Source organism: Leptonychotes weddellii, chromosome 13 (assembly GCF_054177405.1).
Source record: "Leptonychotes weddellii isolate Sample4059 chromosome 13, ASM5417740v2, whole genome shotgun sequence".
In the NCBI taxonomy this organism is placed as follows: domain Eukaryota; kingdom Metazoa; phylum Chordata; class Mammalia; order Carnivora; family Phocidae; genus Leptonychotes; species Leptonychotes weddellii.
In genome coordinates this window covers 74,719,437-74,731,934 of record NC_138381.1, presented here as the reverse complement: position 1 = coordinate 74,731,934, position 12,498 = coordinate 74,719,437, and the positions used below count along the sequence as shown (strand labels likewise).

The 12,498-nt window shown below is 40.7% G+C and overlaps 1 protein-coding gene across 2 annotated transcripts in view; it reads left to right on the top strand.

Moving 5' to 3' along the window:
• ATP2A2 (ATPase sarcoplasmic/endoplasmic reticulum Ca2+ transporting 2) overlaps positions 1-12,498 on the top strand; it is a 57,958-nt gene that overhangs the window by 24,330 nt on the left and 21,130 nt on the right. For both annotated transcript variants that reach the window (XR_014139808.1, XM_081802259.1), the window contains exons 6-7: positions 9,506-9,586; positions 11,679-11,764. Coding sequence is in view for 1 of the 2 variants with exons in the window: in XM_081802259.1 (XP_081658385.1) it covers positions 9,506-9,586; positions 11,679-11,764 (167 nt within the window). In the remaining variant the exon portion in view is untranslated. The remainder of the gene's footprint in view (positions 1-9,505; positions 9,587-11,678; positions 11,765-12,498) is intronic.

Here is a 12,498-nt window from a genome sequence, read left to right as displayed (position 1 = left end):
AGTGCCAGTAAGTACCATCTCCATCCATGTCACTCTGATTAAGATTTTGGAAAAATTAGAAGAAAGCACGTTGTATTGGGAACACATTTCCTAAGTGTGATACAGAACTTCCAAGAGCACCAGATTTGACTATGTAAAAATGTAAAACAACTTTGATCTTGAAGATAAAAGAATTTTGAAAAATAAAGTATTCCAATGCTCAGAAAAATAGAAGATTGAGAATGAAGAAATGGCAGGGATTAAATTTGGTGGGAGTATATGTGGGAAAATTCTGCTTCTATGAATCTGTCCTCCGGAAGTAATCTCAGTGCACAAAGAGGTTTAGCATATAACAGTGTAATAGGAAAAATAAGAAATGGCTAGATGGCCATGAAAATGGTGATTGACTTACTATGTAGTATGGCTATCAACGCTGTGACCTTGAGCAAGTTTGCTTTGTGTGCCTCATTTTTCTCATCTGTAAACTGGGAATGATGATAACCACCTCTTTCTTAAAATTATGAAGGTTGTTAGTAACCCATAACGCCCTTATGGCAGTGGTTGGTATGGAATAAGCAGGCATTCTCCAAATTTTCGTGGGTGTTAGCACTATGCAGCCATTAAAAAAGCATGAGACAGATAAGTATATATTAATGTAAAAGGTTTGTGATTTCTGTTTTAATAAAGTTTTAGTAAGTGTTATCCGTAGAGAGATGCCTAGGAGAGAAAGATGTTAACAGCTGGTATCTATTTGGATGAGGGGACTGAGGAACGGGTTTTCACCTTTTAAAAGCAGGCTTTACTTTTGTAATAATGAGAAAACTGTTGGTGGGTATGCCAGATACTGTGTGCTGTAAGCTTGCTTAGTAACGGGCTGCTTCTGCAGCATCTCATGAGCTGTTACCTTACACCTCCAGTCACTGGAAGTTTGGCTCTTTAGGACCAGCTATGCCTTTTTTAGTCTGTTTTATTATAAAATATTCGCTATTACTAGCTATAATATACTCATCTGTTCTGTACGTTAGTTTTTCACTTTTTAGTCACACACAAGTTTGATTCCTCCTGCCGTGATAGCCCCGTTAGGTGGGTGAAGGTAAATTCATGGCCCTTTTAGAACCGGAGGGGAGCTTAAATGACTAGAATCTGGAGCAGCTGCAGCTTGTCCAGTCGGAAGAGACAGTTGTGGTGGAACGGGGAGTCTTGAGTGCTAACAGTGTGGTGTATGCTAAAATTTTATTTTATTTTTTAAAGATTTTATTTATTTATCTGAGAGAGAGAGACACAGAGCACAAGCAGGGGGAGAAGCAGACTCCTCACTGAGCTGGGAGCCTGATCCCAGGACCTGAAGATCATGACCCAAGCTCTAGGCAGACTCAACCATCTGAGCCACTCAGGCGCCCTATGCTAAAATTTTAATTTCCAAGCTAGTTTTAGCAATTTCAGCTGTTCATGTAATGATTCTCAAACCCTTTACCATCTTTTTTTTTTTTTTTTAAGATTTTATTTATTTATTTGAGAGAGAGAATGAGATAGAGAGCATGAGAGGGGGGAGGGTCAGAGAGAGAAGCAGACCCCCTGCTGAGCAGGGAGCCCGACGCGGGACTCGATCCCGGGACTCCAGGATCATGACCTGAGCCGAAGGCAGTCGCTTAACCAACTGAGCCACCCAGGCACCCTAAATGTAGAATTTAAGTAACAATCACTGTTGCCTCATTCGGCTCAACCAAGTCTGAGATCTCTTTGGTCCTGACTACTCTTCCTTGTTCTTTTTGTGATGTTCTTCACCTTGATAATATCATAAATCTGTGATGCTGGTTTATTAAAGGAAATAATGTGTGCAAGTACTTCATTCGTTGACAGATACGTTACCTGGTGTCCACTGTGCACCAGCACAGTGCTTGGGGCTAGGAAATGAGCAGTGACTGAGTAGGAAGACTTACCAAGCACGTGGTGTGAGAGCCTTGGAAAAGGAAAGGACAGCTGTCTGTGGGCACATTGAAAGGGATAGCAACCTAAAGTGGGAGCTCACGGAGAGGCTTGCTGGGTGGGGTCAGGTGGGGTGAAGGAGAAGAGGGTGTGTGAGACTCAGGAAGAGCTTTGAGGAATTGGAAACCATTATGTTGTGTTAGAGGAAGGGGATTGTGGTCAGAAGCAAGCAGCAGCCAGGTCCTGGGAAGTCCTGTAAACCACAGTTAAGATACTAACTTGATCTCAGTTCTGGGAGGAAGAAACTATTGAAACATTTTATTTTATTTTATTTTTAAAGATTTTATTTATTTGAGAGGGGAAGAGAGAGAGAGAGAGCACACATGAGCAGGGGGAGGGAGAAGCAGACACAGGAGCAGGGAGCCCGATGCGGGGCTTGATCCCAGGACCCTGGGATCACGACCGTAGCCGAGGGCAGACGCTTAACGACTGAGCCACCCAGGCGTCCCACTATTGAAACATTTTTAAATTTAAATAAGAGTATTACATTTGCTCTTTTTTTTTTTTTTTTTTAACATTTGCATTTTTGAAAGATAAGTCTTCTCATGGGTAATACTCCCAAAAAATGGACTGGGAGCAAACTTGGTATTAGCGATTTGTGATGTTCCTTCCCTGCTCACTCTGAGGCCTGGAGAAAGTAGGCAAGTGGGCTTCTCAAGTGAGGAATTTCATTCACTCTGACTATAAAAATCTATGACTCAAATCAGAAACATAATGAAAATGTTTGAGTCATAGTTAAATGTTTAAGTAATTTAGGTTAATTCTATTACAGCTTGCTTTTCCTAGGAGCCATTTAAACTCAAAAACAATAGTGATATTTAGGAGGTAATTTCTGATCTTATAGTTTTTCCTTAGAAAAGACTTGAATAGCTGGTAGAATTTGTCACAGTAGATTTTTTTCCCCCTACATATAACCAATTCATAAAAAGGCCTTTTCTGTGGGGCACCTGGGTCACACAGTCGGTTAAGCATCCAACTCTTAGTTTCAGCTCAGGTCTTGATCTCAGGGTCATGAGATCGACCCCTGGGTCAGGCTCTCTGCTTAGTGTGAAGTCTCCTTAGGATTCTCTCTTCCCCTGCCCTTTCTGCCCTCCCCTACTGCCAACATATGTGTGTGCTCTCTTTATATAAAATAAATATTTTTTAAGGCCTTTTCTAAGTAATGCTGATTTTAACTATCAGCATTCATTCATTTATTTTAAAGTTTATTTAATTTTTTCTAGTAATCTCAACACCCAGCAGGGGCTTGAACTCACAACCCCGAGATCAAGAACCACATGCTCTACCGACTGAGCCAGCCAGGTGCCCCCATCAGTATTTATTTTTGATGGAATGGTGTAACATCGTTTAAGTACCATGGCTTATGAACATTCTTTCCCAGGTTTTAAGATAAAGTTTGTGTTCATTTCCAAAATGTGGCAGAGTAATTTCTTTTGACTTTTACTTGCATTCTTGGTGACCTAGCTTAAAGTATACATTGAGGATTTTGTTCAGAGTGGAAATCCCTATTGTGGTAGCAGATTAAAGAGCTTACGGACTTATGAAGCCAAGAGCTGAATTTGAAAAGTGTCAGATGTTAAACAAATCTAAGGTATTTATAATAGAGTTTATTCTTTTATTACACCACCAGAACCCAAGAGACGGGGAAAAAATTTCAGAGGAAAAAATTGCAGAGCATCCACTTGGCAAGAGTAAGAATTTTCCACTACCACTTGCCCTAAGGGCATTGACATGCCCCATCAGGGAAATATTACTGGGTGTGATCATCAGGAACAGCACTGCCTGCTCCTCACTCACAAAGCCCTCTGTCTGAAATTCATAGAAGCCTGCAGACAAAAGAAAGTTATGTCTTAGTTTGAAAAGTATCCATTGAATCTTACGAATCTTTTCCTTCCTTAGAGTGTGCTTCTTAATGGATTCAATCCTAAATTGACTCTTAGAAAAATACAAAGCAGAGTCACACAGTAGGTTAAGTCTTTCCTTAATTGAAGTTCCTTAGGTGAAACCCCTTTTACTTCGAGCTTTAGTTTCCTAACTAAAATGAGGACATGGGTTGATTAAGATGATGTGAGAGTTTTTCTAGCTAAGAGAATACTAGAACATAGCAGGGGGGTTTTTTTGGTTGTTTTTTTTTTTAAGTTTAATTCATTCGATACACAGCACATGAGCACGGGGAGGGGCAGAGGGAGAAGCAGGCTCCCTGCTGAGCCAGGAGCCTGATGTGGGGCTTGATCCCAGGACCCTGGGATCGTGACCCAAGCCGAAGGCAGACACTTAACCGTCTGAGCCACCCAGGCGCCCCCATAGAAGGTTTTTTTTTTTTTTTAAGACTTTATTTATTTGCAAGAGAGACAGTGAGAGAGAGCATGAGAGGGAGGAGGGTCAGAGGGAGAAGCAGATTCCCTGCTGAGCAGGGAGCCTGATGTGGGACTCGATCCCGGCACTCCAGGATCATGACCTGAGCCGAAGGCAGTCGCTTAACCAACTGAGCCACCCAGGCGCCCCATAGCAGGTTTTTTAAGACCAGTTTGGATTGATGCTTCTGTATGGATTTATGCTGCTTTTTCACAGAGATCAGTTACAAATGGAAACAAATGTAAAACTTTATTTGGGAGAGAGCTTGCACCTCTGCAGATGAGCAGGGGGAGGGACAGAGGGTGAGGGAGAGGGAGAGAATTTCAAGCCAACTCTGCTAATCGCAGAGCCCAACGTGGGGCTCAATCCAGTGACCCTGAAATCATGACCTGAGCTGAAATCAAGAGTCAAGATGGCTCGGGCGCCTGGGTGGCTCAGTTGTTAAGCATCTGCCTTCAACTCAGGTCATGATCCAAGGTCCTGGGATCGAGCCCCGCATCGGGCTCCCTGCTCGGCTGGAAGCCTGCTTCTCTCTCTCCCACTCCCTCTGCTTGTGTTCCTGCTCGGTCAAGATGCTTAATTGACTGAGCCACCCAGGTGCCCCCAATGTAAAACTTTAAGGTAATAAATTTCTCAGGTGTTGGGGGAATTAAGGTCTTCTTGGCCTAGAGCTGGCATACTTGGCACATGAGAAACAGCACAAAGTAAACAGGCTGTTCTGAATAAGCCCTTCATGGGATCTGAAACCCATTATTATGCTTGGTTATTGTTGTTTCTTGTATTTTTTGTGTTTGGAGAACTTTTTTAAAAGGTGGATTCCCATCCCAAATGCATTGAACCAGATTTTTTTTTTTTAAGATTTTATTTATTTGACAGAGGGAGACATAGTGAGAGAGGGAACACAAGCAGGGGGAGCGGGAGAGGGAGAAGCAGGCTTCCCGCGGAGGAGGGAGCCCAATGCGGGGCTCAATCCCTGAGATCATGACCTGAGCCGTAGGCAGAGCTTTTTTTTTTTTTTTTAGATTTTATTTATTTATTTGACAGAGAGCGAGAGCAGGAACACAAGCAGGGGGAGTGGGAGAGGGAGAAGCAGGCTTCCCGCCGAGCAGGGAGCCCTATGTGGGACTCGATCCCAGGACCCTGGGATCATGACCTGAGCCGAAGGCAGACGCTCAACAACTGAGCCACCCAGGCGCCCCGAAGGCAGAAGCTTAACGACTGAGCTACCCAGGCGCCCCTTGAACCAGATTCTTGAAGAGTGGGTCCTGAGGTTGTATAGTTTATAAATGGCTCCCAGATGATATTTTTCTTTTAACTCCTAAATATTTAATTGCCTCCCAGTTAGAATGGCTGTTGTCAGACGGAAGAAAAGTTGAGAAAAGCTTGAGGTCAGTTTTTAAGAGCTTCCCAGTTCATTTGTTCTACTAGCATTTGACAGCTGAGTCATTTCTAAATATATGGCCAACAATTAAATTGTATCCATACAATTTCTGTACAGCAAAGAAATTATTTAATATATTTAAAATAGACCTTTGGAGCAGGGGTGCCTGGCTGGCTCAGTCAGAGTGTGCAACTCTTGATGTCAGGGTTGTGAGTTTGATTCCCATGTTGGGCATAGAGATGGCTTAAAAATAAAATCTTAAAAAGAAAAACCTTTAGGGGGGAAAGTAGCTGTCTTTTTATAATGCCAGTTTTAATGCTGCATATATATAGTAATTGATACTGTCTTAAACTAATAGCTAATATGTTCACCATGTTACCCAGGAAAGAAATTTAATGTTGGTATTTATTGCCTCAAAGATACGTTCCACCTATTTTAAATCCTCTGAGCTTCCATTGAAACACAGCAAAATAAATGCCAAGATACTTCCTTTGATTCTTCTCATAGTTTATTCTCAATCTGAATATTAGATTGGCTTTAAATCTAGTAGGTATATGAGAGTACATGCTGTGGCTTATACATAAAATTGTTGAACTAGAAAAACAGGATGCAACTTTCAGTATAAAATGAAATGTTCTGGGGGCACCTGGGTGGCTCAGTTGGTTAAGCGACTGCCTTCGGCTCAGGTCATGATCCTGGAGTCCCGGGATCGAGTCCCACATCGGGCTTCCTGCTCAGCGGGGAGTCTGCTTCTCCCTCTGACCCTCCTCCCTCTCATGCTCTCTGTCTCTCATTCTCTCTCTCGCAAAAAAAAAAAAAAATTTAAAATGAAATGTTCTGGGCACTTGGGTGGTTCAGTCAGTTAAGTGTCTGCCTTTAGCTCAGATCATGATCTCAGGGTCTGGGATTGAGCCCCGTATTGGGCTTCCTGCTCAGCGGGGAGTCTGCTTCTGCCTCAGCCCACCCTCCGTGTGTGCTCTCTCTCTTTCTCAAATAAATTTTTTAAAAAATGATTTTTATTATTTTTTTTTTTAGAGAGCGTAAAACAGGGGGAGCTGCAGGGAGAGGGAGAAGCAGGCTCCCTGCTGAGCAGAGAGCCTGACTTGGGGCTTGATCCTAGGACCCTGGGATCATGACCTGAACCAAAGGCAGACGCTTAACCGACTGAGCCACCCAGGCATCAGATGTTCTGCTTTTAAATTGCTGGTATATGATCAGCTATTGGAGTGCAGAAGTGTCTTAGTACTTAAAGATTGTGGGGACCCCTGTGCCATGTTAGAAATTTTCCTGTGACATAAATTGCCTATGACAGCAAGAAACATTTTCAAGTAAATTTTCCATTTAGGGTCATAGGTTCATCATTGAACCTTATATTCTTTTCATGTTCCAGATCATGCGTGATCAAGTTAATTATGACACCCAGAAATAATACAGTAAAAAATTTTAAATGGTTTCAAATTTTCATCTTGATGGGGCATTTTAGCTGTTTAGGTCACTGAAGTTTCGTATATGGTTGATTGTAGTAGGAGCAGAATTAAAGTGAAAGGTTCTCATTTATTCAGTCCGGGAGTATTGCTGTTCATTGCATAAGCATTTCCAGCAGGAATTTCACCTTAACCTAATGTGTCCCTGCAGTCAAATGCAAGGATGATCTTTGCCTCTTGAGATTATATACTGACAGTCTGTTTCTGGGCTGCTTTGTGACCACATTTCCTAGTTAGGCTATAGGGCTGTTTAATGAACTGGAGCTCAAAAAGCAAATAAATCATAGTCTTCTGAACTTCAAAGCTCTGAAACGCAGAAAAATCAGAGCTAAATTGAAGGCTTAACAGATGAAATGAATCTACTTGGACAGAAGACTATTTTGCCAGTTTACATATATAACCAGACGGTTAAAATTCAGTATGTAGAGTAATCATGGAAAATGAACATTTGACTTAAAAATACTATATGTAGAGGTGCGTAGGTGGCTCAGTCGTTTAAGCATCTGACTTGATTTTGGCTGAGGTCGTAATCTCAGGGTGGTGAGATTCAGCGCCCTGCATTGGGCTCTGTGCTGGGCATGGAGCCTGCTTAAGATTCTCTATCTGCCTCTCCCACCCACCCCCCACTCCCTCTTAAAAAAAACAACAACAAAAAACTATATGCAATTCTAGGGGAGACTGTACTTGTTCTAATTTTTAGCTCTCCCTTATGTCAGACTTGGAAAACTACCATATTTACCTTTCAGAAAGTCAGGGAAAGCTGTTGTACACTTATTTTAATATCCAGTTGTTTTGGTACTGATAAGTATGTGTTCAACAATATTTGAATGTCTACAGTGTTCTGGACACTATTCTCAAGACCATGTAAAACATTGGCTATATCTGTTCCTGCATCTGCACTGTGGCATTTACTCTATAGAACTAGAGATGTGGACCCTTTAAGAGCTGTTAAAGGAGCTCTTTGGCCCAGGGAAGAAGACTCATTTGACTTACAGATCCTCTTGATGTGATGCAAGAGGTTTATTCATTTATTTGATAAATCAGATTTCAGAAGTACAAAGTGAAAAGTCTCCCTCCACTCCATACCCAGTTACCTAGCATTAAGATTTTGTAATACCTTCCCAAAGGTATTTCCTTATATGAATGACAGTCGATACAGGTGATGCTTCACACTTGTGTTTTCCCCCTTAATATACAGTATATCTTAGAGGAAATTTTCACTTTAGTATGAATGGAGTTGTCTCATCTTTCTGCTGTTAATAATAAAACTACGCTGTGACTAAACATATTCTGCTGAGCCTATCTGAAGAGTAAATTCCTTGTAGTGGATTATGTGGGGTAAAAAGATTGTGCTTTGTAGGTTTTTTTTTTAAAGATTTTATTTATTTATTTGACAGAGAGTGAGTGAGGGAACACAAGCAGGGGGAGTGCGAGAGGGAGAAGCAGGTCCCTAGCCGAGCAGGGAGCCGGATGTGGGGCTCGATCCCAGGACCCCGGGATCATGACCTGAGCCGGAGGCAGACGCTTAACGACTGAGCCACCCAGGCACACCTGTGCTTTGTAGTTTTGATATATATTGTCAAACTGTACTCCAGAGGTTTTATAACATTTTTTTTCTTCATACTCAGCAGCATATAAGGGTGGTCACAAACTCTGGAAGCAGAGTTGAATTATAAACACTGAATGAACTGTTACTTTTACATAGACCATGTAATGCGTTACATGCATTTAATTTGTCCTTATTAACTGTGCACTAACACAGAATTTCATTGATCTCTGCTCAGGCACTTGCCTCTAAAGTGATTTAGAACTCTGATTTTTTTTTTCCCCCTATTTACACCCAAATTTCCAGATTTTATAGTTCCCCTATAATAAGAATCCCTATTTCTATACATCTTTGTAAACTTGATGCATTTTCTCAACTCTTGTCAATTTGTTTTAAATTTATGTCTCTGTAGTTTTATTTCTCATGATATTTTATCTCTTCTGAGGATGGGATAAACCATGGTATATACAACTTGATCCCCCTCACCATGCCATGTGTGTGTGTAAGTGTGTAAATAATGTGTCTTTAGAGTTTTTCCCAAGCATTATTCTCTTCCTTCCTGTGTAATTCAAATCCGGTATCTATTTAGCAAGAGTTTTTATGACCCTAAGGGGAAGGTGATTATTATCTTGCTTAATTTAACAGATTTTTATGTATTTGTGCTGTATACAGGCTATGTATTTTCTTTAAGATGTGTTTTACTTGGAGACAGATTCATCTCTATGAAACATGAATTGCAAAATTGCTTATTTTAGCTGCCTTTTCTCCAACTAGTTGGTGACAAAGTTCCTGCTGATATAAGATTAACTTCCATCAAATCTACTACTCTAAGAGTTGACCAGTCCATTCTCACAGGTGAGCATTATACATTGGAAGGTCTCTGAATGTTGAAGTCCTGCTCAGACCCCATGCTGAGTGAGTTGGCTCCTGCCCCTCCTGTCCCTTTTTAGGGTTTTACCTTAATCCTGTCCAAGATAGTTCATTCTTTCTTTTTTTTTTTTTTTTTTTTAAAGATTTTATTTATTTATTTGACAGAGAGACAGCGAGAGAGGGAACACAAGCAGGGGGAGTGGGAGAGGGAGAAACAGGCTCCCGGGGCTCGATCCCAGGACCCTGGAATCATGACCTGAGCCGAAGGCAGACACTTAACGACTAAGCCACCCAGGCGCCTCCAAGATAGTTATTTCTTAGTGCTTTAGAAATCTGGCTTTTTTGCCAGTGTATCGGGTTTAAAGAAACTTGGCTTTCATCTCATAAGACCTCTATTTGTCTTTTAATTTTATCAAAAATTAGCTTTCGGGGTGCCTGGGTGGCTCAGTTGGGTAAGCGTCTGCCTATGGCTCAGATCATGTTCCTGGGGTCCTGGGACTGAGTCCCGCATTGGGCTCCCTGCTCAGTGGGGAGCCTGCTTCTCCCTCTCCCACTACCCTGCTTGTGCTCGCTCGCTCGCTCTCTCTCTTCCTCTCTCTTGGTCAAATAAATAAATCTTTAAAAAAAAAAATAGCTTTCACCAAAAATCTCTTTTATGTTTTTACTTTCTAAAAAAAGAAGTTACAAATTTCTACATTAGCAGAGGTAATAATCTTAAGGTTGAAGCGTTGTCTCTCTGTTTTATGAAAATGAATTAATTACTTAGTGTTCTTTTCCCAGGCAGGAGAGAGAGGTTCCGGAGCCATAATTTTTTTCATTGGAGAAATGCTGATCTTGCATCTAACATATTTGCAATGATCAAATGTACAGTTAACAAAAGTTAGCACCCTCCAAAAACGGTGAATGTTTTACTGCCTAAAGTTTGCACGCTTAGATTTGAAATTGTTTGGAACATTTTTCCATTTTTGTTTGATAAAGGCACAGTCTAGGGTGGAGGGTTCTAATTAACTGGAAGTAAGGTGGTCAGAAGATTAACTTAACACAATGCTAACCTGAATTAAATAGGGTAAATAGAAAACCCAAAGGTAATCAAGATTTATCTGATTATCAGTTTTGAAAAGCAGCGGAAGTCCTAGGAGGTAGTGCTGTGAGTAACCTGGGCTCTTTGTTTCTCTATGAATAGCTTAGTTACTAAAACTCCCATTAGCAGCAACAAGCTGAAAGCTGATTGAGCCATAAAATGTTGGGAAACTGATTAGGTGGTGCATAGAAGATTTTCATAGTATGCCTACAGAAATAATTATCTTTTAAAACCTCTCATAAAACTTATTCAGTGTTTTTTTTTGTTAAATAATGATACTGTAGTTTCAGACTAGAGTGAGGAACCAGGTTTGTTCAGATATCGAGAGGGAAGTTGGCTACCTGAAATTTAAATGAACAACTGGAGCCATATTTCATGTTACTCAGACCAACCCCACTTACATATTTCATAAGCGATGTTAAGTAAGGTTGAAACCAGATTCAACAAGACATTGTAAAAGTTCAAGTAGTCCTTTATCTACCATGTGATGTTTTTAGTGCTGATTGTTTTTCAGTTTTATTTTATTGAAATAGAATGGTCTGATCACTCATTACTAATGAAGATATTTCTAAAACAATGTTTTCATTTCTCATGTCTGGTATTAATGAACAAAAATAGGCTTCCCAGTACATGCTTCTCATTATACGTATAATGTATCTAGTATGTTCATTGTGTTCAGAATAAATATACTTTGACCTTTTTATGAAGTATTGGAGAGTGTGTATACGTAAGTTTACAACAAATATAAATATATATTCACAGTATTATTAGAGTATAAAGTTGATACCTGAAAATAAACTAGATTTGAATAGTTACTCCAGGAAATACAGGCAATTGACTGGGATTCTATTTCTAAATTTTACTAGTTTTTCTCCTTCAAGCGAATTGGGTCTTTTATCTCCTTTCCTGAGAGTGGTGGTAGCATGAGTGGATGAGGGCTCAGGGTCTAGGTATGAATTGCACAGACCTAACAATCCCTTCTCACAACCTGCTTAGGTGAGTCTGTATCTGTCATCAAGCACACTGACCCCGTCCCGGACCCACGGGCTGTCAATCAAGATAAAAAGAACATGCTCTTTTCTGTAAGTACTTTGTCAAATGTATTTTTTTTTTTTTTTTAAGATTTTATTTATTTATTTGACAGAGAGCGAGAGTAGGAACACAGGCAGGGGGAGTGCAAGAGGGAGAAGCAGGCTTCCTGCCAAGCAGGGAGCCCGATGTGGGGCTCGATCCCAGGACCCTGGGATCATGACCTGAGCCGAAGGCAGACGCTTAACGACTGAGCCACCCAGGCGCCCCGTCAAATGTATTTTTATTTGGAGACATTCTCAGAATTTAAAATCTGCAGGGTTTTAAGTTTATTTTTAAGTAAACTCTACAGCCAGTGTGGGGCTTGAACTCAAGACCCCCAAGATCAAGAGTCACATGCTCTTCTGACAGAGCTAGCCAGGCTCCCCAGTGTTGTCTGTTTTAATTAGCAAGTTTTTGAGGGGGGAATAAAAGATCAGGTCAGACATCTTTAAATTCTTTATCTGTAAACCTTGAAAAGTAGATTTGTGTGGAAAAGGCTTATTAAAATGATATGGGCGAGGTATGTGTTTAGAGAGAGCAGATGTGGCAAACCATTTAATAACGGTGAGTCTGGATGAAAAGCAAAACGGATGTTCATTGTACTACTTCAGTTTTTCTGTTAAATTTTTTTGAAATAAAAAGTTGAGAAATTTGTATATTTTGCTTGTTTGGTATTTTATATGCTATTTCAAGTGGTAGGTTCTGTGGGTTAGTGTGGGAGCCTAACCACTCCTAGTAAGTAAAG